Source organism: Trichomycterus rosablanca, chromosome 27 (genome assembly GCF_030014385.1).
Source record: "Trichomycterus rosablanca isolate fTriRos1 chromosome 27, fTriRos1.hap1, whole genome shotgun sequence".
NCBI lineage: Eukaryota > Metazoa > Chordata > Actinopteri > Siluriformes > Trichomycteridae > Trichomycterus > Trichomycterus rosablanca.
In genome coordinates this window covers 2,385,921-2,412,404 of record NC_086014.1, presented here as the reverse complement: position 1 = coordinate 2,412,404, position 26,484 = coordinate 2,385,921, and the positions used below count along the sequence as shown (strand labels likewise).

Genomic DNA, 26,484 nt, shown 5'->3' with positions numbered 1-26,484 from the left:
TTTCGAACACAAGAGGAACCGCCGGTTTTGTTTTTATAAATAATCACATCAAAGTAATCAACAACACGATATTGTTTCTCCAGTTACAACCTGCGGTAGGAAATATTTCAGTTTCATTAAACTTTCCGGTTAAAACAACATTCAGAAGCGATGTTGACGCTAATTGTGGCTGCAGGTTTTCCCAACGGTTGTACCGTTAGCTTAGCATAACTCTTGTGCAATCCAGCGTTATTTAAATGGAATAAACCGAAAAGTGAACTTAGAAATAAATAACCACGCTCTCTGCTCTCAGTATAATTCCGATCCCCTGGTTAATAAAAGAGAATGAAAAAAAATACACGATTATAAATGAAATGTAGCTGTACGTGACACTGTCCCTATTTAGAAGGTATTTTTTTATTGACAGACAGACAGACAGACAGACAGACAGACAGACAGGGAGATAGACAGACAGGTAGATAGATAAATAAACACATAGATAGACATAGACAGACAGACAGACAGACAGACAGACAGACAGGTAGCTAGATAGATAAATAAACACATAGATAGACACACTGACATAGACAGATAGATAGATAGGTAGATAAGACAGACAGACAGATAGATAAATAAACAGATAGACAGGTAGCTAGATAGATAAATAAACACATAGATAGACACTGACAGACAGATAGATAGATAGACAGACAGATAGATAAATAAACAAACACAGACAGGTAGCTAGATCGATAAATAAACAGACAGACAGACAGACAGACAGACAGATAGATAGACAGATAGATAAATAGACAGACAGACAGGTAGCTAGATAGATAAATAAACACATAGATAGACACACTGACAGACCGATAGAAAGACAGATAGATAGATAGACAGATAGACACACAGACAGATACATAGATAGAGAGACAGACAGACAGATAGATATAAGTGCAAATAGTAGCAATATACAAAAAACAAATATCAATAATCGTATATATCTATGACTGATATAATAATTATATTATTTACTAATTATTTACATACATGACATCAGATCTGTATACATAGTAATATATACGTAACGATAATAAGCATAAGAATTGGAATAGCTAGGTATGTATACTACTATGTAATAGTAATAACATAGATATGTAAAATGTCTAAAACTACACATAGGGTCTTAATAGGTCTCAATAAAGTGCAAATGATAATTAATAATAGGTCCAGTGTGTAGTCCAGGGTGTTAGTGGTGTTAACTATTATTATAGTTATTATAATAGTGGTTGTAATTATTATTTATCATTTGCACCTGCACTTTACACAACCGTCATACATATACAGTATATGTATAGTTATAGTTATTTTTCACAATCCTTATAGTTATATTTACAGTTGTATAGTTATTATTTACACATCTTGTATTATTGTTACTGTTACTATCATAATGTATACCTAACTAATCTTTATTATTATAACTATTATAATGTATACCTAACTAATCTTTATTATTATAACTATTATAATGTATACCTAACTAATCCTTTATTATTATAACTATTATAATGTATACCTAACTAATCCTTTATTATTATAACTATTATAATGTTTACCTAACTAATCTTTATTATTATAACTATTATAATGTATACCTAACTAATCCTTTATTATTATAACTATTATAATGTATACCTAACTAATCTTTATTATTATAACTATTATAATGTATACCTAACTAATCTTTATTATTATAACTATTATAATGTATACCTAACTAATCTTTATTATTATAACTATTATAATGTATACCTAACTAATCTTTATTATTATAACTATTATAATGTATACCTAACTAATCTTTATTATTATAACTATTATAATGTATACCTAACTAATCTTTATTATTATAACTATTATAATGTATACCTAACTAATCTTTATTATTATAACTATTATAATGTATACCTAACTAATCCTTTATTATTATAACTATTATAATGTATACCTAACTAATCTTTATTATTATAACTATTATAATGTATACCTAACTAATCCTTTATTATTATAACTATTATAATGTATACCTAACTAATCCTTTATTATTATAACTATTATAATGTATACCTAACTAATCTTTATTATTATAACTATTATAATGTATACCTAACTAATCTTTATTATTATAACTATTATAATGTATACCTAACTAATCTTTATTATTATAACTATTATAATGTATACCTAACTAATCCTTTATTATTATAACTATTATAATGTATACCTAACTAATCTTTATTATTATAACTATTATAATGTATACCTAACTAATCCTTTATTATTATAACTATTATAATGTATACCTAACTAATCTTTATTATTATAACTATTATAATGTATACCTAACTAATCCTTTATTATTATAACTATTATAATGTATACCTAACTAATCCTTTATTATTATAACTATTATAATGTATACCTAACTAATCTTTATTATTATAACTATTATAATGTATACCTAACTAATCTTTATTATTATAACTATTATAATGTATACCTAACTAATCTTTATTATTATAACTATTATAATGTATACCTAACTAATCCTTTATTATTATAACTATTATAATGTATACCTAACTAATCTTTATTATTATAACTATTATAATGTATACCTAACTAATCCTTTATTATTATAACTATTATAATGTATACCTAACTAATCTTTATTATTATAACTATTATAATGTATACCTAACTAATCCTTTATTATTATAACTATTATAATGTATACCTAACTAATCTTTATTATTATAACTATTATAATGTATACCTAACTAATCTTTATTATTATAACTATTATAATGTATACCTAACTAATCTTTATTATTATAACTATTATAATGTATACCTAACTAATCCTTTATTATTATAACTATTATAATGTATACCTAACTAATCTTTATTATTATAACTATTATAATGTATACCTAACTAATCCTTTATTATTATAACTATTATAATGTATACCTAACTAATCTTTATTATTATAACTATTATAATGTATACCTAACTAATCTTTATTATTATAACTATTATAATGTATACCTAACTAATCTTTATTATTATAACTATTATAATGTATACCTAACTAATCCTTTATTATTATAACTATTATAATGTATACCTAACTAATCTTTATTATTATAACTATTATAATGTATACCTAACTAATCCTTTATTATTATAACTATTATAATGTATACCTAACTAATCTTTATTATTATAACTATTATAATGTATACCTAACTAATCTTTATTATTATAACTATTATAATGTATACCTAACTAATCCTTTATTATTATTATTACTGTTAGTATTATAATACATAATTCCTCCCCAGTGGTACGGTATTTCAGACGATCGCATTTTACAGACCGGTGCTCCTCTCTTTTATGTGGAATATCATATATATCATATTTAAGTGCTGCCAATTTGAGTTTTGACATGACATTCATTTTAGGAACTTCTCCATATCTGCAAGTCAGGGAAAAGATTCTCCATGACGGCAAGATGGTGACGGTGAGTCTGCTTTTGTATTTGTCATCATCTGCTGTTTGGCTAGGTGGTTTCCAACTTTCCCCATTGTAGATAAGAATATTATAGTGGTCACTGCTTCACGGTCGAGGCGATATGAGGTTTTTCGGCCGGGTAGGAGACGTGAACGCATGTCTGACAAACTCGACCGCAGACATTATTCCTGCCCGATCAAATCTGTAGCGTTTTATTAACTCGACTGTCAGTGTTTAGAGCACGTTTCTTCAAACTCTTTGTGTTTCCTTTATTTATTCCTATGCTTAAGAAAGTCCTAAGCCTCTGAAAAGTCCTCCTTCTCAATCCTAACAGTGTTTTATCGAAGGAATTCCTTTAAGGGCCAAGACGCATTACGAATAACCTTCATCTTTACTAGGATCTACACTTGACCTCAAGAGGGAATTTATGGAAAATGCCAACAATTGTAAGATCTTTTTAGAACGTCACTAGGATCAACTCTTTAAACTAGAAATATTTATGAACATGGTTAACTTTGTGCCTCAAGGCTCGTGTTTAAACTCACCTTTCAGTTAAGCTGTCTGTCAAAACGACAGCTCGACAGCAGGGGAGCGGGATCTCTCTTCATTTCAGTCACACCCATAGAGTCTAATGTAACCAATCTTACCAGAGGGTGGAGTTTGTCTAAATAGGGTCGGGGGAAGTAAGTCCCACTGATTGTTCTTCGGTGCTGACGTGAAGATAACTTGAGTGTTGAGATGGACGGGCGAACTCCAAACGTTTTTGGGTCTAGAGACAAAACGTATGTATTTCTCTGGACTTTCAGGCAATTTCAGGTACGAGTGTTTTCGTTCAGTAACGTAAAGTTGCCGGTGGTGCGCGTGTCGGTGTCGGTGATCGTGTTCAAACTTGTAACACGATAATGTTCACAGCAGGAGCAGACCGAGTGGGATGCCGTCAACAGGATGCTGCAACATCATGGCTTTAAGCCCGTTCGTTTTGCAGATCCGACCGAGAACAAAAACCTTGCAGGTATTTCTATACACGAATATATACTCTTAAAACGGCGGGGCTCGTTGTTAAAAGTTTTGTATTTTAAGCCCATAGGTCTCCTTTACAGTCTGTACAATCGGTCGTGATGTTTTGTAATGTTTTTGTCTAATAGGTGCAGTAACTTTTGTAATGATCAGCACTAGTATATATAGAAAAACTAAACAGTTGTAAGAAGCATGTTGTGTGGTTTGGTCAGAGATCTATATAGTTGAGTTTTTGTATTTTTAAGAGGAATTCTCTGTGGAATTTTGGCTCATCTCGAGATGTTTTTCAGACCTGGTCCTGCTGGAAAAGACGTCGGCGGCCGAACTGCTCGTCGCGCTGAGAACGACGTTGACAGATTCGGAGAGGAGACAGGCCCTCGTTCAGGAGCTCATTCGGTCCAACGCCGGTCTCAAGTGAGACGCGCTCACACTTCTAAAGTTCATCGCTAGCAAAGCAAGACTCTGTTCTGCATTGTATTTTAGGACACCGTGAAGTTTCCATTGTAATTTTGCTCTGCTGAATAATTGAACGAGTGACGACGTGTTGTGGATCTGCAATCTAATTCGCTCGTTTAATAATGCAGACCCTCGCACCGGCTCACGGCGTCGACCACCCGGTGTCATTTGATATCGTAGAGGGGGGTCGCCGTGTAAAAGTTGTCCTCCGCTTAGTGAACCGTGGCACTACTCGGCCTTTCACACGGACGTACTCGCAGCGCAGTCGTGTATGATAAGATCATTGTAATCGTCTAAACAATGACCTGTTGTCTGCAACCAGAGGTGGATGCTCTTAAACGTTAACTCAGACATCGCGACGTTGCTTTAACGGGGCTTTAATTTTGACCGTATGTGGTAGATGACCTGCAGTACATTATTAGATTGTAATATTCGACCCAACAATTCATGCTTCCTAATCGCCACACTCATCGTTCATAGTTCACAGATTCCGGGGAAACATTTTTTTACGTATGTCTTCAGTCTAACAAGGAAATTTACACTTTAAAATAAGAGATACAGCGGGGCCAAAAAGTATTTAGTCAGCCACTGATTGTGCAAGTTCTCCTACTTAGAAAGATGAGAGAGGTCTGTAATTTTCATCATAGCTACACTTCAACTATGAGAGACACAATGAGAAAAAAAAAATCCAGGAAATCACATTCTATGATTTTTAAAGAATTTATTTGTAAATTATGGTGGAAAATAAGTATTCGGTCAATAACAAAAGTTCAACTCAATACTTTGTAACACGACCTTTGTTGGCAATGACAGAGGTCAAACGTTTCCTGTAAGTCTTCACCAGGTTTGCACACACTGTAGCTGCTATTTTGGCCCATTCCTCCATGCAGATCTCCTCTAGAGCGGCGATGTTTTGGGGCAACACGGACTTTCAACTCCCTCCACAAATTTTCTATGGGGTTGAGGTCTGGAGACTGGCTAGGCCACTCCAGGACCTTGAAATGCTTTTTACGGAGCCACTCCTTCGTCGCCCGAGCGGCGTGTTTGGGATCATCGTCATTCTGGAAGACCCGGCCACGTTCCATCTTCAATGCTCTCACTGATGGAAGGAGGTTTTGGCTTAAAATCTCACGATACACGGCCCCGTTCATTCTTCCCTCAACACGGATCAGTCGTCCTGTCCCCTTTGCAGAAAAACAGCCCCAAAGCATGATGTTTCCACCCCCGTGCTTCACAGTAGGTATGGTGCAACTCAGCATTCTGCTTCCTCCAAACACGACGAGTTGAGTTTTTACCAAAAAGTTCCATTTTGGTTTCATCTGACCACATGATATTCTCCCGATCCTCTTCTGGATCATCCATAAGCTCTCTGGCAAACTTCAGACGGGCCTGGACATGTACTGGCTTAAGCAGGGGGACACGCCCGGCACTGCAGGATTCGAGTCCCTCTCGGCGTAGTGTGTTACTGATGGTAGCCTTTGTTACTTTGGTCCCAGCTCTCTGCAGGTCATTCATCAGGTCCCTCCGTGTAGTTCTGGGATTTTTGCTCACCGTTCTCGTGATCATTTTGACCCCACGGGATGAGCCCCAGATCGAGAGAGATTATCAATGGTCTTGTATGTCTTCCATTTTTTTACAATTGCTCCCACAGTTGATTTATTCACACCAACCTGCTTGCCTATTGTAGATTCACTCTTCCCAGCCTGGTGCAGGTCTACAATTTTCTTTGGTCTTGGCCATGGTTGAGTTTGAGACAGGTGTCTTTTATACAGATAACGAGGTCAAACAGGTGCCATTAATACAGGTAACGAGTGGAGGACAGAAGAGCTTCTTAAAGAAGAAGTTACAGGTCTGTGAGAGCCAGAAATCTTGCTTGTTTGTTATTGACCAAATACTTATTTTCCACCATAATTTACAAATAAATTCTTTAAAAATCCTACAATGTCATTTCCTGGATTTTTTTTTTCTCATTTTGTCTCTCATCGTTGAAGTGAACCTATGATGAAAATGACAGACCTCTCTCATCTTTCTAAGTAGGAGAACCTGCACAATCAGTGGCTGACTAAATACTTTTTGGCCCCACCGTAGCTGAAAGTGAACCACAGTGAGTCGGGAGCAGAATAGTCACTTTAAGCTATGCTGTTTGTTTTTTTCCAGACAGGAAGCGGAGCATCAGCGGGCCCGAGCGGCACGTCAGTCTCGGAGAGCGGAGGAGCTAGAAGGCGTTCTGTCTGGGGTAAAAGTCAAAGTTCAGGGCCTGGAAGACTCAATCATCAGTAAAGCAGCTCACAGGCAGGGTCAACTGCAACGACTCCAGCAGGACAAGAGAGACGTAGAGGTGAGGAGGATCACCTCGTACCGGCCAGTGTTGTTCCGGAGCGTCTTTTTTAAACTGACATTTAATTGGCCTTTTAGCTGTGGACGTACATAGAAATGGTACCTACCTTGTCTGTTTTAGCAGATTCCTTACCTCTAAAGGAGGTACCTCTAGAAAGGAGAAAAGTTGATACAGCTAGAAAGATTGTTCTATTGTGCCCGTCAGTGTGGTTCTTATGTATCCAAAATGACTAAGACGAAAATAAGTATGGAACTTAATGTTTCCCTGTTTTAAATCCTATTTAAAAACTTGCTGTGTTCATGCGTAAATAAAGAGTACAAAATATGAACAGATCTGAATCCAAAACATTGATTAAAAAATCGAATTATTCTCCAATTACAATCGGAAAAAAACTGTAACTGTCAGCAGACTGTGAAAAAGTACTTGGCAGTAAGTGCTTTTCTTGTGTGTGTGTGTGTGTGTGTGTGTGTGTGTGTGTGTGTGTGTGTGTGTGTGTGTGTGTGTGTGTGTGTGTGTGTGCGTGCCAGGCTTTGCAACAGGAGCTTAGCACGCAGAAGGAGCTGGTATCTCGGCTCCAACGAAAGCTTCACCAAGCTGCCAAAGAGGAGGAGAACCGTGTCGCTCGGCAGAACCGAGCTTCCCGACGGTTCCACCTTCAGTTACCCGGTGACCAGCTGTGAGTGTTCACACACACACACACACACACACACACACACACACACACACACACATTTTCCTTCCAAGAACCATGTTTGTAGTGTAATATGTAGGGATGCATCAATACCATTTTTTCCCAACCGAGTACGAGTGCATGTATTTTTGTACTTGCCGATACCGATACCTATTTAGAATAACGTTTTTTTTTTTTTAAACAAAAAAACACGTGAGAAGTGACGAGAAGTTTAATGATACCACGTCCAAAAATGCACGTCAACAAGTAGCGAGCGATCAAAGTGTTTGTGCGCTGACGTGATGAAATCAAGGAGGAAAAATAAATTAATCTGAGTGGATTTGGCAACACGAGCAGCACGGATCGTTCTGTAGTGAGTTGGAGGTTAATCAATATTTTTGCAATGTCGGTGTTTTGTAGAGAACGATCAGGTCAGAAATACTGTAAAACGTGTGTGTGTGTGCCGACGTATTCTGATATAAACTATATCATCCCCCTGTCCCACCTGTTTACACTCCTCTCCTGCGTCTCCCCTCACACCGTATCCTGCGTTCTCATTGGCTGTTCGACATGTCACTCATTCCCAGTCGCACATCTCAGATCAGATATCTGACGCGCTAGAAAGCTCGATCCGGTCGCCGAGCGAGTCGTCGGATAGTTCACACTTAGCGATCGAGAGCCGAGTTTCGATCGCCGAGCGAACGCCGAGTCGCTCCCGAGCCGGCAAATCTAGCGCCGACCGGCCGCCGAGCGAAAATCAGGGCAAAAATCGTGTAGTGCGAACCGGGCATAACGCAGCGACGTGCACTAGGCTCACGGTATCGGATGTTTAGTATCGGAGCCTCGTCTGCGAGTACGAGTTAACGAGCGCGGTATCGGGCAGGCAGATACCCGACACCGGTATCGGTACTCATGCATGTCTAGTAATATGTGAACGTGTTACCCGATCAAGCAAACATACTGGTGTGCTCTTAAAGAAAAGCCTTCAGAGAATACGAAAGGGGCACAAATGTGTGCTCTCGTTAAGTCTCCCTCGTGGCAAAATCGATTAATTGAAGGTGTGTGTTGCAACAGACTGGCACTTGGTTAGCATATACAGTACAATAAAAAGGTCAGGCGAAGTAATCGACAATATAATATTTGCCAGTGATCGTTAACATTTAAGACAATTCCAAAAACGAATAGCCGTCGAGTCTCGCTATAAGATGCAGAGTTAAGAAATGCTCGTCGTCGTCGTCAGTGTCATCATCACTGCTTTGAAATAGCCGTGTTTACAAACGCAACAGTTACGATGACATGACCTTTCACCTTGTGTATGTAGTTGCAAAGCCTGGAAGGCTCGAGTCAGTCGCAAATTATCATGTCACGAGTCACATTTAGGATCGCGTGTCGGGAATGCCGGCGGCCAGCGTCGTGTAAAAAACGTCGTCGCGTCGATTTATGGCATCAGAGGACAGGTCAGGTAGAGCACTCGGCACAACCCTTCAGCCTGCGGCCTAATAATGTACTCCGTTCGCCCGAAGGATCCCGGACGTGAGGTGCAATCACGAAACCCAGTCACGGCAGGTCCAAAAGAAATCGAGGTATGAACTTGTAACCAGCCCAAACTTTACCGTAAGGATGCAATCACTGCACACACACACGCACACACACATACGAACGCACTAATGTAACAATCGTAAGGGTCAGTCCTTGCCATTTTAAAAGATTCCTGCCGTATCAACGACTGTGTACAGTGTTCAGTTCATGGCTACAGGCTTGGCTTACTGTCGAAGCGAACCGTTCGCTGTGAGATTTAATGTGAACTACACTGCAAAAAATGATCGTTTGACTCAGTAAATAGAGTGAAGATTTTTGTACTTTGTACAAGAATACACTAGTACAGTCTTGCTACTTAAGAAATTCACACATTATTCAGTGTGTTAGTTGGTGTTTGTTTGTAACTATTAATCATCAAATACATTCGTAAATTATATTCTAAATACCAAAGTAAAATGTACTATGTTTTTCTTGGATCGAAGCGAAGCAAAACTGAAAACTGCTAGTAAATTTTGCTATACGTTCTACGCGTGCGCATTACGATTGCCTGGCTGGCGAGTCCGGACGTGTTTTTCGGTCGTCGAGGACATACTCTGGCCAAAGGGGACTGTTTTATGGTAAGTTGTCACTTTTCAAGCAAATATCTTACCGCGCCAGTCATGAATATTTAAAACGCGCCAAATCGGCGTCCGTTAGCGTCGCAGAATCAATGTTATGTAGTTATGTTCATTGTAATAACATGTTCCTTTTAATGTACGTGGACTTAAAATGTTGGTTCTAAAATAGTTCTTTTGTCTCATGATTATGAAAGGCCATTTTTGCCACATCTTGCCATAAATCTGTATGAGGCCGTAGTCCCGGGTCTTTGAAATACACATTCACATTATTAGGCGACCTTCGAGCAAACCTTGAGAAAGTAAAATTGAATGATGATGTGTAACATTCAGAGGTCTACATAAACTTCATAATCACTTTTTAATCTTCGTCTTAGGTGAACGATGAGTTCAGGAGGAGAACTACAGTCCACCCGGTGCTTGCATCTATTGTTATTTATTTTTTGCTGCGAGGCTTCAGAAAAAGTTTGAAAGATCGATAATTCTTTTGTCCTTACACTGTGACACTTTTATAGTTTGTTTTCCATTTCCATTGTTACTTTTGTGTAGCGGTGTTTGAAAGACAGTCTGTCCACTGTTTAAGTAAAACTGCATTTCCATTAAGTGAGCAAAACAATTAAAAAAGTTTGACAAAAATGTCGTCTCTCAATGTTATAGTGGCTTTCGTATATGGTAATCATCGATGTTAATCGATTCATCAGAAAATGAATTCCATAATGTAAACTATATTTGATATTTAGTAATCTAGCATTTTATAAGCCATGTTTTAATATAGTGCTGCATTGTTTGAGTAAAATCTACTAAGATACAGCTATTAAAATATACTTGAAGCAGCGTGTTGCGAAGTAACTCTGTCGAATTCTGTAGTGAAATCCAGATAGAACTGTGAGTAACTTTTACTGGAATATACGGTCTGTTAAATGTACTAGCAGTTTTTACATGGAAAAACTATCCCAAGTTATTTGAAGTAAATGTTACTCCACATTTTTTGCAGTGTAGGCAAATCACTTAATGTCTAGAGACAGTATCGTTTAAACGATCGATAGGTGTTGGCAATCGATTATTCGAAGCGAGACTCCGTAATCTGCCATCACCACAAACATACAAGTGTAGTGTAACGATGAAGGGTCTTTCCACCTGATAGTTGTACGACGTTCTCGATCAGCGACGGCGGTCAGAGATGCGGCTCTCGCGAGACGAGCGACGACTCGGACTCCTCACGGAACGGGGACGCCTCGGCCTCGACTCTGTCCAGTTATAAAGCTCTGCTCGAGGTAACTCTTTAGCATCGACAGTAGGCCCTTAGTCAAAAACGAGCCTCACAAATTTAGCAGTGACGATGTTTGTGTTCTTGCGCCCAGTCGTATCAGGAGCAGCTGAAGAAGATCGAACGTCGGCGCGAAGAACTGAAGACGGAGATCCGACGGCTGAAACTAGACCTCGAGTCCAGGTTCCTCGTTCGATTATTTAATTCCATCTAGATCCGTCAGTGCACTACTAAGCATTACTACTAATGCCAAATCCCCTTGTCTACACTATACTTCTGCTGATCTGCGTGACCTAAGAACTTTTTATCATCTTGACTCGGTGACTTACAACCTCTGTCGTAATGCTGGCATCTCTCGTCGTCCACGGTATGTTCATCGTGGTCGCAGGAGTCAGCGTAATGCCCATCATCCTTCTCATCCTATTCTCATCTATCAAGCATCAGCCTTAGCAATCCCGGTCATCTGGTCTACTGATCGTCGTCCCTGGAAGCGTTCTACCTGGCATCCTCGCGGCGCTGATCCTGGCGTATTACGTGCGATTTCTCGTACCAACAGCCCACCTGCTCTGACTCGGTCTTCTCATAATCGCTTGCTCACCATGGCACTATTTAACTGTCGCTCACTCACTGACAAGGCTGCTCTACTCAGTGATCACATTATTCATAATAACATTGACCTTCTTTTTCTGACTGAAACCTGGCAACAGCCTAATGATTATATCCATCTGAACACCGCTGCTCCGGCGGGATTTAAGCATCTTTCGTCCCCTAGGTCCTCTGGGAGAGGTGGCGGCTTGGCTGTGCTCTTCTCCCAGGCTATCAATCTCTGTATCTGTAACTCCCCTAAGGTTTCTTCTTTTGAATACATGGTGGTTAAGATCTTGTGCCCTAGTCCTACTCTCTTTTTACTCCTCTACCGGCCACCTAAAAATCCCATTGCTGATTTTCTGTCTGATTTGTCTGAAGTTTTGACGTCTGTGTGTGGTCAAACTTCGTCTGTAGTTTTGCTGGGTGACTTCAATATTCACCTAGACTCCAAAACCTCAAACTCTACTGAATTTCTGTCATTAATTAACTGCTTTGATTTTCAACAATATGTAACTTTTCCTACTCATAAACATGGTCACATCCTGGACCTTATCTGTTCCACTACTAATAATATCAGTAATCTTCAAGGACACAACATTGGTGTTTCGGATCATTTGTTTATAACTTCGAGTCTCTCACTGCCTGCCCTCGCTCATTCATCTAAGACTGTAATCACCTATCGGGACCTCTCCTCTGTTAACCCATTGTCCTTCTCTGCTACCCTACTATCCTCGAACTTTGTCTCTGTCACGTCTCAGCACTCTGTTAATCAGGCTGTGAATATATATAATCAGGCTCTCACAAATACTTTTGAGGTCCTTGCTCCTGTTAAAACTAGGGTTGTCCCCTCCTCTCACTCCTCTCCCTGGTATACTCCTGAGCTTCGAACCTTAAAAACCCAGGGCCGACGGCTTGAACGTCTGTTTAAAAAAACGTCGCTGCAGGTTCATGCCTTGGCGCTCGCGGACCACTTGGCCAATTATAAAGCGGCTTTAAATGCTGCTCGATCTAGCTACCTTCCTTCTGAGTTCAAAAAAGCTGGCAATAACTCGTCTAGACTTTTTTCTATTGTTAATAAGATTCTGTGTCCCCCATCTAACTCTGTCACCGCGTCGTCGGATCTCTGTAACTCTTTTCTCACTCTCTTTCAAGATAAAGTGTCGGGCATATATAGTGAACTTTCCACTTCGGAATCTATCTCCACTATATCTGGTTCTTACATTTCTCTATCCTCTTGCTCATTTCCGTGCTTCTCCACTGTCGACGCCGGTACCATCGAGAGAATTATATCTACATCGAAATCTGCCACCTCTTTCCTTGACCCTGCTCCTACTGCCCTTCTCAAACTCTGCTGTGCTACTTTATCTGTTCCCATCTCCCACATTGTCAATCTTTCACTTAGCTCTGGATTGGTTCCTGATGGCTTGAAACTTGCTGCTGTCACCCCTGTCATTAAGAAACCCGGTTTAGACCAGTCCATTCTCAGCAATTTTAGACCCATTTCCAACCTTCCATTCCTCGCTAAAATTCTAGAAAGAGTTGTAGCCTCCCAGCTGCTCGACTACCTTGATGCTAATAATTTATCTGAAATCTTTCAGTCAGGTTTCCGTTCTAAACATAGTACTGAAACTGCACTAATTCGTGTTATAAATGATCTTCTTCTTGCCTCTGACAACGGTCTTGTCTCTATCCTCCTCCTACTTGATCTCTCATCAGCATTCGACACAATTAATCATAACATTCTCTTGGCACGCCTGTCTGAGATTGGTCTCATGGACACGGCTCTCTCCTGGTTTAAATCATATCTCACCGGCAGGTGTCAATTTGTTCGTATTGGTCACCACTCATCTGCTACCGTTCCGGTTCCACAAGGTGTTCCTCAAGGATCGGTCCTTGGACCCCTCCTCTTCACCATCTACATGCTCCCTCTTGGCCCCCTTGTACGCCAGTTTGGTCTGAGCTTTCATTGCTATGCTGACGATACTCAACTATATATTAGCTTCAAACCCTCTGACCCTGTGCCTCCCCCCTCGCTTACCAGTTGCATACAAAAGTTACATTCCTGGCTTCATAATAATTACTTAATGCTTAACGCTCTGAAAACTGAGTTTCTTTTTATTGGTCCGAAATCTGCTGTCTCTACTCTCTCTGATGTGACTTTTAATATTGGTTCCACTGCCATCTGTCCCTCAAATTGTGCTCGTAATCTTGGTGTCCTTTTCGATTCTCACCTTTCCTTTGACTCCCACTTAGCATCGGTCTCCAAATCTGCCTATTTTCACTCGCGCAATATCTCTCGCCTTCGTCCTTTGCTTTCACAAGACTCTGCTGAGACTCTGGTCCATGCTCTAGTCACCTCCCGGCTTGACTACTGCAATTCAATTTTATATGGGCTTCCTGCCAAAACCCTCCGCCCTCTCCGACGTATCCAAAATACTGCTGCTCGGATCCTTACATTTTCCCAAAAATATGACCATATTACACCTGTACTGGCTAAGCTGCACTGGTTACCTATCTCTTTGAGAATTAAATATAAATTACTTATACTTACATTTAAAGCGCTACATGGCCTGGCCCCGGTATATTTAGCTGACTTACTAACGTATCACTCTTCCTGTCGCAGTCTTAGGTCCTCTGACTCTGACTTATTGGCTGTACCCAGGTTCAAGCGGGCTTCTATGGGTGGCCGTTCATTCACCTGTGCTGCCCCTCGCCTCTGGAATTCCCTTCCTCTGGCTCTCCGGTCTGCGTCTTCCCTCACTATTTTCAAATCTTTGCTTAAAACACTTGTCTTTACTGAGCTTTTTTCATAGTTTTTGTATTGTATTGTAAAAGTATTGTATTGTATTGTATTGTAAAATGTTGTAAAGCGTCCTTGAGCATTGAGAAAGGCGCTATATAAGTTTAACTTATTATTATTATTTATTATTATTACTGAGACTAAGTATCGCCGAGTCAAAATCCCCGAGAACCACCTGGAGATCACGTAGGCAAAGCACATTTTCTCGCGTCAGTGAGTTTCTCTTCTGGGGTGAACGGTTGCGAGCTCAGCCGCACACGCGAGGACCTCGATGGAACTGTCGGGACTATTATGTAAATATTAGTGTGTAAGGGATTTACGGGCACGAGAATCGAATCCCACAAACGCGAGGTGGATCGCAGAGCCGTAACCCTCGACGCACCGGTTATGTCTGGGTCCTATGGCATAGGCATGAGCGTTGAAGTGTAGCAACGTTAGAAAGCTGGGCTTTTTATTCAGACAAGAACAGCTTACTTCTGAAGAGTAGTAACCATGGTTGAGGAGCGGCAGGTCAGGGGACTCGAAATTACAAAAAAGTTATTAAAAATCACGAATAAAATATTTCCACAGGCCAGAAGACGCAGCAGCTCGGCGGGCCGAAGCCGAGACACGGCGGCTCGCAGACGATCGAAAAGACCTCGAGGTGAACGTGGATTCGTCGCTAAAGACACTGTTATTTTAACCTGTTACAATATGCCACGCTGTCACTACAGAGCACCGATGATTTGTTACCTCAAGATGGAAGGCACAACAGAAGTGTTTTTTTTTAGACCAGGGTTCACCAACACGTCGCCCATGGGCACCTCGTCACCCGCAGGGACCACGACGGAGCTCCATCTAAAAATTGTATTTGCGTTGCTGTTCTTTTTGAATGAATAACACTCGCATCGATGTAGATTTGAAAATGACAATACAGTACATAAAAGTTTGTGTGAACTTTGATCTCGTCTAGTAAAAAGACTAGTGGCCGTAACTGTGATACGGTACTCGTTGAAAGTTTTTTTCCCCCCCTATCTATGATCTGCTCATAGGATCTCCAGCGTTCTGTCGGCAGACCGACGCGGAGGCTTCCGCCTCGGCGGTGGGAGGACAGAACGAGCTCGCGTCCCGACCGCGTAAACGTGGAAGACGTGACGCGTACGGCGGACACGCCGCTGGAAGAGATCGCCGCAGACAGTGAGGTGCGTGTCAGTAATCGACCTACTCTGGACAACATGACGACCGCCATGTTTTGATGTATGCAAATGCAGATGCAATTTGTAATAAAAACGTTAACTCTGTGTACAGTGGTGTTGAAAAAAAGTCCAACACTATTAACCTGATAAATGGCTGTTTTTAGTAGAAATGCTGTTTCCACATGATTGACTTGAAAGTGTAGTAGAGTAACGAAAACTAAACCGAGCCAACAATCAGGACGTGCACGCCGCTCATTCCGAGTAATCGAAGCATCGATTGAAAGGGGGTCGTTCGAAATAATAGCAGCGAGGAGTTCGATCGGTGAAGTCGTTCCTTCGGCAGAAGAACGGGTGTCAATTTTGGCCCTTATTTAAGGTAGGAGGGGGGCAAATGTCGCACAGGTCGGTCATGGCACATTTCCTTATGAAATACTGGGTAAAATGGGTCGTTCCAGACATCGTTCTGAAGGACGGCGTACTTTGATTGAAAAGTTGATCGTAGAGGGGAAAAAACATACAGAGAAGTGCAGCAGATCGTCGGCCGCTCGGCTTAAACGACCTCGAACGCCTCGAAGTGACGACCGAGACCCGAAAGACGCGTAAGGAAGCGCGGAACTGCCGTTCGAAAGGATCGAAGCATAGCCAAAATGGCAAAGGCTCGGCCAGCGATCACCTCCAGAGAGATCAAGGAACACGTGGAGTTACCAGCGAGTACGGAAGATGATAAAGTGAAGCCGATTCACCGGCGAGAAGTCCTCGCAAAGTCCCGTCGTCGAGAAAAAGGCGCGTCCCGAACGGGTTCCGATCTGCCAAGGAACACGTCGACCGGTCCGAAGAGAAACGGCTCGACGTCTTGTGGACCGGCGAAAGCAAAGATGTTCTCTTTGGGTCTACGACCCCCGAGCACCGAATTCAAGCCCAAGTTCACCGCGAAGACAGTAAAGCACGGTGGTACAAAATGGCGACGCGGGGATGTCTGTCGTACCGCGGCGTTACGCCTGTCTATCGCAGACGAGGGATCGTGGATCGGCTGAAATATATCGGAACACTCGAGGAGATCGTGTCGCCCTGTGTCGAAGAAGAAACGTCCTCAAAATGGGCGTTTCGACTCGACGATGACCCAAAACATCTCGGTTACAGACAAACAAGATCGAGGTCATAGAGTGGCCAGCCCAATCCCCTGACCTCGATCCCATAGAGAACTTGTGGGCTGACATCTGAAGCGCCTTTTTTTTTTAAGGCAAAACCCAAAATTGCCGAAGAACCGTGGAATGTAGTCTAATCATCCCGGACCGGATAATCCGTTCAGAGGTGCCAGAAGTCGGTCGACTCCACGCGACAGAGATGTAGGAGACGATCGTTATGCCACTAAATATCAGTTCAGTAATTTGAAGTGAAGTGAAACCTCGAACATTTATTTCAGAGTATTTAAAGAAAAATGCTGCACTGCTATTTTTGTGAACAGCCTAATATTCGTTTTTCTGAACTTTCTGTAAAGGATGAACACAAACTGGCTAAACGGTGTTAATGTTTCGATTTGGAATTGAAAGTGTAGTATTTTCAGTGCATTTGCGTTTATGGAAATCCAAGTTATTATAATGATTTTGAGCTTTTTTGGCTCTTTTAAAATCACCGCTATTTTTTTGAACACCACTGTAGGTGTTGCAAAGTCCCACCAAACCCACTCTGCTGGCGATGGTGTCTCACTTCCAGAAGCTGTTTGACGCTCCGAGCCCGCGAGGCGTTTACCCACGCACGAACGAGGTTTACACCCGCCTGGCAGAGACGAACAACGCCATGAGGAATCTCAGAGACATCCTGGATATGGGTACGTGGTCGTCGGTAGCGTCCTCGTTTAAAAACGATGCTAGTCTGTCATTTCGGCTTCTTCTCTACGGCCAAAGAAAAGGGCGCGTATTCACGCCCATGACGTGGAGTGCGTCATAGTATCATGTCGTGTGTGCAGACGAGGCCGCGTCCCCTGGCGACGTGGTGAACGCGGTGGCCGGTGTCGCGACTGGACAACACAGACTGAACGCGCTGATCGAAAGCGCCGACATAGACAGGCGAGTAAAGAAAAATACATATATAAAATACATATATACATACATACACATATATACATACAGTGCCTTGCAAAAGTATTCAGCCCCCTTGAACTTTTCAACCTTTTGCCACATTTCAGGCTTGAAACATAACGATATGAAATTGTAATTTTTTGTGAAGAATCAACAACAAGTGGGACACAATCGTGAAGTAGAACGAAATGTATTGGATATTTTAAACTTTTTTTAGAAATAAAAAACTAAAAAGTGGGGCGTGCAATATTATTCAGCCCCTTTACTTTCAGTGCAGCAAACTCACTCCAGAAGTTCAGTGAGGATCTCCGAATGATCCAATGTTGACCTAAATGACTGATGGTGATAAATAGAATCCACCTGTGTGTAATCAAGTCTCCGTATAAATGCACCTGCTCTGTGACAGTCTCAGAGTTCTGTTTAAAGCGCAGAGAGCATCACGAAGACCAAGGAACACACCAGGCAGGTCCGAGATACCGTTGTGGAGAAGTTTAAAGCCGGATTTGGATACAAAAAGATTTCCCAAGCTTTAAACATCTCAAGGAGCACTGTGCAAGCGATCATATTGAAATGGAAGGAGTATCAGACCACTGCAAATCTACCAAGACCCGGCCGTCCCTCTAAACTTTCAGCTCAAACAAGGAGAAGACCGATCAGAGATGCAGCCAAGAGGCCCATGATCACTCTGAATGAACTGCAGAGATCTACAGCTGAGGTGGGAGACTCTGTCCATAGGACACAATCAGTCGTACACTGCACAAATCTGGCCTTTATGGAAGAGTGGCAAGAAGAAAGCCATTTCTCAAAGATATCTATAAAAAGTCACCTGGGAGACACACCAAACATGTGGAAGAAGGTGCTCCGGTCAGACGAAACCAAAATCGAACTTTTTGGCCACGACGCAAAACGTTATGTCTGGCGTAAAAGCAACACAGCTCATCACCCTGAACACACCCTCCCCACAGTCAAACATGGTGGTGGCAGCATCATGGTTCGGGCCTGCTTTTCTTCAGCAGGGACAGGGAAGATGGTTAAAATTGATGGGAAGATGGATGGAGCCGAATACAGGACCATTCTGGAAGAAAACCTGTTGCAGTCTGCAAAAGACCTGAGACTGGGACGGTGATTTATCTTCCAACAAGACAATGATCCAAAACATAAAGCAAAATCTACAATGGAATGGTTCACAAATAAACGTATCCAGGTGTTAGAATGGCCAAGTCAAAGTCCAGACCTGAATCCCATCGAGAATCTGTGGAAAGAGCTGAAAACTGCCGTTCACAAACGCTCTCCATCCAACCTCACTGAGCTCGAGCTGTTTTGCAAGGAAGAATGGGCAAAAATTTCAGTATCTCGATGTGCAAAACTGATAGAGACATACCCCAAGCGACTTGCAGCTGTAATCGCAGCAAAAGGTGGCGCTACAAAGTATTAACGCAAGGGGGCTGAATAATATTGCACGCCCCACTTTTCAGTTTTTTATTTCTAAAAAAAGTTTAAAATATCCAATAAATTTCGTTCCACTTCACGATTGTGTCCCACTTGTTGTTGATTCTTCACAAAAAATTACAATTTCATATCTTTATGTTTGAAGCCTGAAATGTGGCAAAAGGTTGAAAAGTTCAAGGGGGCCGAATACTTTTGCAAGGCACTGTACATACACATACAGAGTATCACAAAAGTGAGTACACCCTTCACATTTCTGCAAATATTTCATTATATCTTTTCATGGGACAACACTATAGACATGAAACTTGGATATAACTTTGAGTAGTCGGTGTACAGCTTGTATAGCGGTGTAGATTTACCGTCTTCTGAAAATAACTCGACACACAGCCATTAATGTCTAAATAGCTGGCAACATAAGTGAGTACACCCCACAGTGAACGTGTCCAAATTGTGCCCAAATGTGTCGTCGTCCCTCCCTGGTGACAGGTTCCACTCGGAACAGGCTTCGCCAGGGTCGACCAGAGAAGTCGAGTCCACGTGTCCGGCGTCATATCCAGAGGTCGGCTTTAAAAAATAGACACACGAGTGCTGCCGGCATCGCCGCAGAGGTCGAAGACGTGGGAGGTCAGCCCGTCAGTGCTCGGACCGTACGCCGCACACCGCATCGACTCGGTCTGCACGGTCGTCGTTCCGGAAGGAAGCCGACGCACAAGAAAGCCCGCAAACAGTTCGCTGAAGACGAGCGGTCCAAGAACACAGATCACTGGAACGCCCCGTGGTCTGACGAGACCAAGATAAATTCGTCTGGCTCAGACGGTGTCCAGCGTGTGTGGCGGCGCCCTGGTGAGAAGTACCAAGACGACTGTATCTCGCCTACAGTCGAGCACGGTGGTGGTAGCATCATGGTCTCGGGCTGCGTGAGTGCTGCCGGCACCGGGGAGCTGCGGTTCGTCGAGGGAAACATGAATTCCAACATGTACTGTGACATTCTGAAACGGAGCACGATCCCCTCCCTTCGAAAACTGGGCCTCATGGCAGTTTTCCAACAGGATAACGACCCCAAACACAACCTCCAAGATGACAACTGCCTCGCTGAGGAAGCTGAAGGTAAAGGTGATGGACTAAACCCAATCGAGCACCTGTGGCGCATCCTCAAGTGGAAGGTGGAGGAGTTCAAGGTGTCTGACATCCACCAGCTCCGTGATGTCATCATGGAGGAGTGGAAGAGGATTCCAGTAGCAACCTGTGCAGCTCTGGTGAATTCCATGCCCAGGAGGGTTAAGGCAGTGCTGGGTAATAATGGTGGTCACACAAAATATCGACACATTTGGGCACAATTTGGACACGTTTACTGTGGGGTGTACTCACTTATGTTGCCAGCTATTTAGACATTAATGGCTGTGTGTCGAGTTATTTTCAGAAGACAGTAAATCTACACTGCTATACAAGCTGTACACTGACTACTCTAAGTTATATCCAAGTTTCATGTCTATAGTGTTGTCCCATGAAAAGATATAATGAAATATTTGCAGAAATGTAAGGGGTGTACTCACTTTTGTGATACACTGTATATATATATAGACATAGACATATAATTTTATAGTAACAATTGTATAAGATGTGCAGGTGTATGTGAGCGTGTATCGATTCAACGAATCAGTTCAGAACTTCTGTCCACCCTTAATGCGTTCTATAATCTCACACTGTAATTAGAAAGCAAATCCAAAAACATTAGGGTGAGACATTAGTGACAAAAATCTTTGAATAAGGCAAACCGAGACTCTGTCGAAGCTCCTCTTGATTTTATAACTGCATTAGGTCATTCTGGGTGGTAGTCCATCAGCATGACACATGTCGACTCGCTCCTCCTCGCGAACGAAGCCGGGTCTAATTTCGATCGGTGTCGCCGACTGTGTTGTTAATGCCTCGAATAAGGTTTTTGACCCTTCTGTTCTCGTTCGATACCTTTCTTTAATGACATCTGCTTGCGATGCTTCGAGGCGAGTCGCATCTACGTAAACGACCGGAAAGTCCTACTAGAAGAGCTGACGTCTATATGGGTTTAATCAGAGTGAAATGTGCTTGTGATTGCAGCATAATAATGAAGTTGAAGGAGCACGAGGAGTTCTTTCCTGCTTTCCGTACGCTGATCGTGGAGCTCCTGAGCGCTCTAGGTAACGTGCACCCTCCGACACGCGACACGCCTGAGCAGAGTGGTCTGTCTGGGGGCCAACAAAGTGTTTTAGGAGCCACGTGCTTGTCGAGGAGGAAACGCGTAAGCCTTAGTCTGTTGGCAAGCACTCAATACAAAGGTCATAGGTCGGTCATAAGTCGGTATCGTTTGTAGATGTGAATGAAATAAAATGTCAAAGCCCGTACAAATCAAGAAAGAGAACATCAAAATCGCAAGAACAAGGGTCGTGCAGTCGAGTGTCAAATATAAACATAAGCATATCGTTCATTGTGAGTCAGTAAGCCAAATAGTGGCGGTACAAAGGAAATCCTGGGAGACGTAAGGGGTTTGAATGGGTGAAGTAATACAAATAACATAAACAGCAGAACAATATGTGCTCCTTCTGTGATGTCACAGGAATGATGCACCTTATCATGCTTCTTTACTGTCATGTTTGCAGGGATACAGAGGCTGGAAGACATTTTACCCACAGTGAGAGCACTCAAGTCACACGACTGCTCTGGGACCTCGAGGGGTTGAATTGTCGTAAGGTTCGAATGTGTGACACTTATTGGTAGATGTAGACCCCAGTATGAACATTTGAAAACAATCCTTAATGCTGTACTATGTGTCACCGTTACAGAAATCACAATGGCAAAAACAGCAGCACAGAGACAGAGGCAAAGAAAAGACGGAGCGAGAAAGGAACCGTGTCAAATCGGGTATGCAGACTTTGGCAACATGTACAATCGGGAGCAGCCGAACAAGAAAAAGGACAATTTGTGTGTTTGTGGGAGAGAGAGTGAGTGAGTGAGTGAGTGAGTGTATCCTGTATGTAAAAGTGTTTGGGTGTGTTGGTCCGTATGATGTTTTTCTTTTGGTGGGTGATTATTCATAGGCAAGAAATACTCCTGAAAAGTGAGCTAGAAACTGTATAAAGAAACTGTGTAACGTGTACATGCTCTGGAGAAGAGGAGAAAACTTGTAGAAAAGGCTGGGGCGATCATCGAAACGTAATAAATCTTTGCTGTATCTACTCCCCCGACTGGTGTGTGTCACATTCAAAAGGCATCACGCACGCGATCCCCTCTTTCTCACTCGCGGCGCGTCCGATCGCCCGACGGCGTCGCGCTTCCTCTCTACCGACGCCGATCCCCGGTCGGACGGAGGAGAACGAAGCTAACCCACAGCCCCCTCCGACAGGTGGGCGGCATGCCATACGCGTGTCATCACCGACACTTTGACGAATGCGGTGCGGCTCAGCGCCGTGTACGGAGAGACACACCCTAAGAACATTTTTTTGTTTTTTCATGAGAGAGAGAGAGAGACTCCATCCGGCTTAGTACTGCACGTGGCCGAACGACGGGCCGATCGTCTGCTCCTACCACGATCCGCCGTCTGGGTTGTAGTCCAACGCGACAGGCGCAAAGATGTTTTTTTTTTTTACAAAGCCAAGCTGGAAGAGTGCGCTGACGGTCGACGTAAGTGTCATGCTATCTTTTGTTCATTTCTAAACCCTCCTCCTCCTCCTCCTCAACCCTCCTCCCCCCCCCCCCCCACACACAAATCTGCCTCTGTCACTGCTACTGACTCTGTAACCAATCTCACTCCTCTCTTTTCTGTCTCACTCAGAACGACCTCCACGATCCGTAGCGGTGTGGCTTGAAGGCGGCGCGTTCTACACGAACGGCTCTGGCGGCGGTCACCGAGAAGCTTGACGCGGCCGAAGGGGCGGAACCGCGGCGGGTCCTCGTTCTTCTCGATGTCTCTGCAGCCTTCGACAGGGCGAATAGCGGCATTCTCTCGTCTACCCTCTCCGACCTGGGAGCGTCTGGACCGGCACGGCGACGGACGGCCTCCTACCCGGAAGGGCGCTCGCACTGAGCGTCACGTGCACTCTCTGGACCGGTGTCCCTCTGGGCCATGTAGTGGGCCCACTCGTTATCTCTATGTACGGCTGCTCTCCGGGTAAGTTTGTAGCCTCTCCCCATGGCCTCTCTTGGCACTCCTGAGCCGGTGACACCGTGCTCGTCGTGTGTTTTCCTCCTTCGGACGCACGGGTGTCAGATCGCGTCTGGGCACGTCTGCGAGATACGTCACGACGGATGTGGGCTCGTCGCGTACGACTCGATCCCGGCGAGACGGAGCCGTCGCTCATGGCCGGAGATGAATATCCGAGCCTGGACCGTGTCGTCCGACGACTCCCAGATCAGACCGCCTGCTAAGGTGAGAAGCCTCGGGGCCTTCTCCCGTCGCGTAGCCGACAGGACGAGATCGTTCCGGTCCCTCTTCTACAACATACGTAGGATGTGGCCATTTGTCCACACGCAAGCTACTTAGATGGTGGTCCAGTCGCTTGTGATGTCGTGGTCGGAGTACCGCGACTCCCTCCTGGCAGGTGTTCCCATGTGTACTGGCGAACGCTGGCGACCCATCAGAAATGCGGCGCGATGGACTTGTAGAACGCACGTACGGTCACACGTCGCCTGTGGTCGTGTATGTGGAGGGCCGTGGCCTTCCAAAGCGACGAAGGAGAGATCACGTGGGTCTCGGGAGTTCAGGGGGGCCGAGTGGGATCTCGTATGTCGCCCTACGCAGTTCTATGTATGTATTTTGTTTTCGAAGGGGGTACTTAGACGTAGCTTTTTGTCGCTTGGTGTGTCTATCGTAGCTTCGGTGCTGTATCGTGTAGCGTAGAGTCTGTGGGTTTGCGTGCCTTCTGTCCATTTGTAGGTGCCAGCGGGGTCAGTCGTGGTCTTTCACCCTGCACCCACGTGTAGTCCGTCGACGAGCTTCGGTCGGCGTCGTAGAGATCCTAGCAGGTGGGCGAGCACTGTCGCGGCCTGTTCGGCGAGGTCACGCGTGGGTCATGGTCCTGGTCGGCTGTATATCGTGTGTCTGCGCGATCCAGGTGGAGCACGCTCTGTGACTTGCTGGCTGTCCCCTTCCTCCCCAGCCGAAGCGTTTGGGACAGTCTGTGCATGGTACGTCGTGTGGTTGGCACAGTGGTGGCAGCGACTCGAACGTCGACACGCGGCCGATCCGTGTCCGTGTGTGTCGGGCGAAGGGGTCGGTGAAAGTCGTGAGATATGTATCGGCCGTGACGAGGTCAGCGTGGGTACTTGTAGATATCGAGGCACGTGTAGTCACTGGTCGCGTCTGTTAGTGATCGTTCGCTAACGGGTCGTTCTTTCATATCTGTTAGGGGTGGACACCTGACGGTTCCCCGGCTGCTACGGAGCGTCCGGTGTGGCGAAGCTCTGGCTCAGATGACGGCAAAAGTGTCAATGTGTAGGAGGCTCGTCCGGCCGAGCGGACGGACGGACGGAAGAAGAGCGGCGAAGAAGAGGCTCGACGATGACGATGTGGTTCAATGTGTTTTGATGTGTGAATAAAGAAAGAGACTGAAAAGCGGCCCCTGTGTGACGGTGGTGTATGTGCAGCCGAGTGCTTCGCGTGGCCGAACGTGCGGTAGGAAGTGGAGGAGGCTGTCAGAAGGGACAGAGCTCCACCCACCCACTTAGCCAATCATCCATTCAGCCATCCATTCAGCCAGCCAGCCATTCATCTATTCAGCCATCCATTGAGGCAGCCAGCTATTCATCCATTCAGCCATCCATTGAGGCAGCTAGCTATTCATCCATTCAGCCATCGATCCATTTAGCCATCCATCCATCCATTTAGCCATCCATCCATCCATTCAGCCATCCATTCAGCCAGCCAGCACTTGACACTCTGTACGAGTGATGCCTAGCTAGTGGCATCTACAGGTGAGGAGACCTGGCCAAGGGCGGAGACCGAGGGCCTTATGAAGTGGTCCCTCCACCCAAGAGTCAGCTCATAGGGGGGTCTGACTCTCATGGTAAGGAAAGGGGGGGAGGTTAATGGGCAGAGCCATAGACAGGGGTCTAGTGGGTGTGATCAACCATGGAGAACCTAGAAGGAGGAGGAGGAGGAGGAAGGGAGGGGGGGGGGTGAAGGGGGGGTTTCCCCCCCTTCCCAGCCTCCCTCCAGCTGATTACCAGGGCAGGTAGACCAGGCAGGCAGCAGTTTGGCAGGCCCAGGGAAGGAGCCAGAGCTGAAGCAGCAGGAGCAGGGGAGCTGGACCCAGGCTTACCCCAGGCGAAGCAGCAGTGAAGGGGGCAGAAGAAAGAGCACAGCAGAGCCTGTCCTCGTCTGTTCCTCCCTCGTCTTCCCTTCCTCGGCTGACTCCCGCAGGCGGACTCCCAATGGCGGCTCGACGTCTTTGTGCGAGCTCGGTCTTAGAGGCGACCGCTCCAGGAGACTGCCGCTCCTAGCTGCCGCTTGGATGGACTGAGCCGTCTTTTATAGTCCTCGGTTGATGAGTTCCCATGATCCTCCAGCCCTGGACACACCTGCGACACATCACATTCGATTACTTGCGGCGATCTATTGGCCGGACAGTCTGACATCGTCCTATAGAACACCTTCCCTGCTCTGGTACTGACCTATCGGCTTCATGGATTAAGCAGAAAGCGAGCGATCTATTGGTCCGGCCACCTGTGGGCTCGCCCACACCGTCAGCATGACGTGTCAGAACTCGTCAAGAGCTTTGACAGCTCTCCTGGATGACACACCACACCCTCCCCTGCCTGCCTGGCTGGCTGTTATTGACTTTCAGCCATTATGTTGCCAGTTATTTCAATAACGACCTTCCCTTTTCGGCCTGCCCCATCATTGTTTGTTTGTTGGTTCGTTCCTATGGTAACCTCGCATTTTACACTTTGCTTACGTTCAAGACAAG

General features: G+C 44.0%; 1 protein-coding gene across 11 annotated transcripts; it reads left to right on the top strand.

The window, feature by feature from the left end:
- On the top strand, nucleotides 1–25,133 carry cep70 (centrosomal protein 70). 11 transcript variants are annotated; one of them, XR_010007723.1, is made up of 17 exons: nucleotides 1–95; nucleotides 3,507–3,565; nucleotides 4,471–4,567; nucleotides 4,863–4,986; nucleotides 7,186–7,366; nucleotides 7,894–8,042; nucleotides 11,334–11,463; nucleotides 11,551–11,639; nucleotides 15,415–15,487; nucleotides 15,876–16,025; nucleotides 17,679–17,847; nucleotides 17,986–18,085; nucleotides 22,180–22,265; nucleotides 22,363–22,441; nucleotides 23,037–23,200; nucleotides 23,352–23,687; nucleotides 24,925–25,015. XR_010007723.1 is itself a non-coding variant. In XM_062989383.1 (16 exons), exons 2-15 carry the CDS (start codon nucleotides 3,557–3,559, stop codon nucleotides 23,190–23,192), a joined length of 1,602 nt encoding a protein of 533 aa, XP_062845453.1. In that variant the 5' UTR covers nucleotides 1–95; nucleotides 3,507–3,556; the 3' UTR covers nucleotides 23,193–23,200; nucleotides 23,352–23,444. The 11 variants fall into 11 exon arrangements, 8 of the variants coding, with proteins under 8 accessions (XP_062845453.1, XP_062845452.1, XP_062845458.1 ...); XR_010007722.1 differs by having other exon boundaries at nucleotides 4,468–4,567; XM_062989383.1 differs by lacking the exon at nucleotides 24,925–25,015 and having other exon boundaries at nucleotides 4,468–4,567; nucleotides 22,180–22,270; nucleotides 23,035–23,200; nucleotides 23,352–23,444.
- The last annotated feature ends 1,351 nt before the right edge of the window (nucleotides 25,134–26,484 follow it).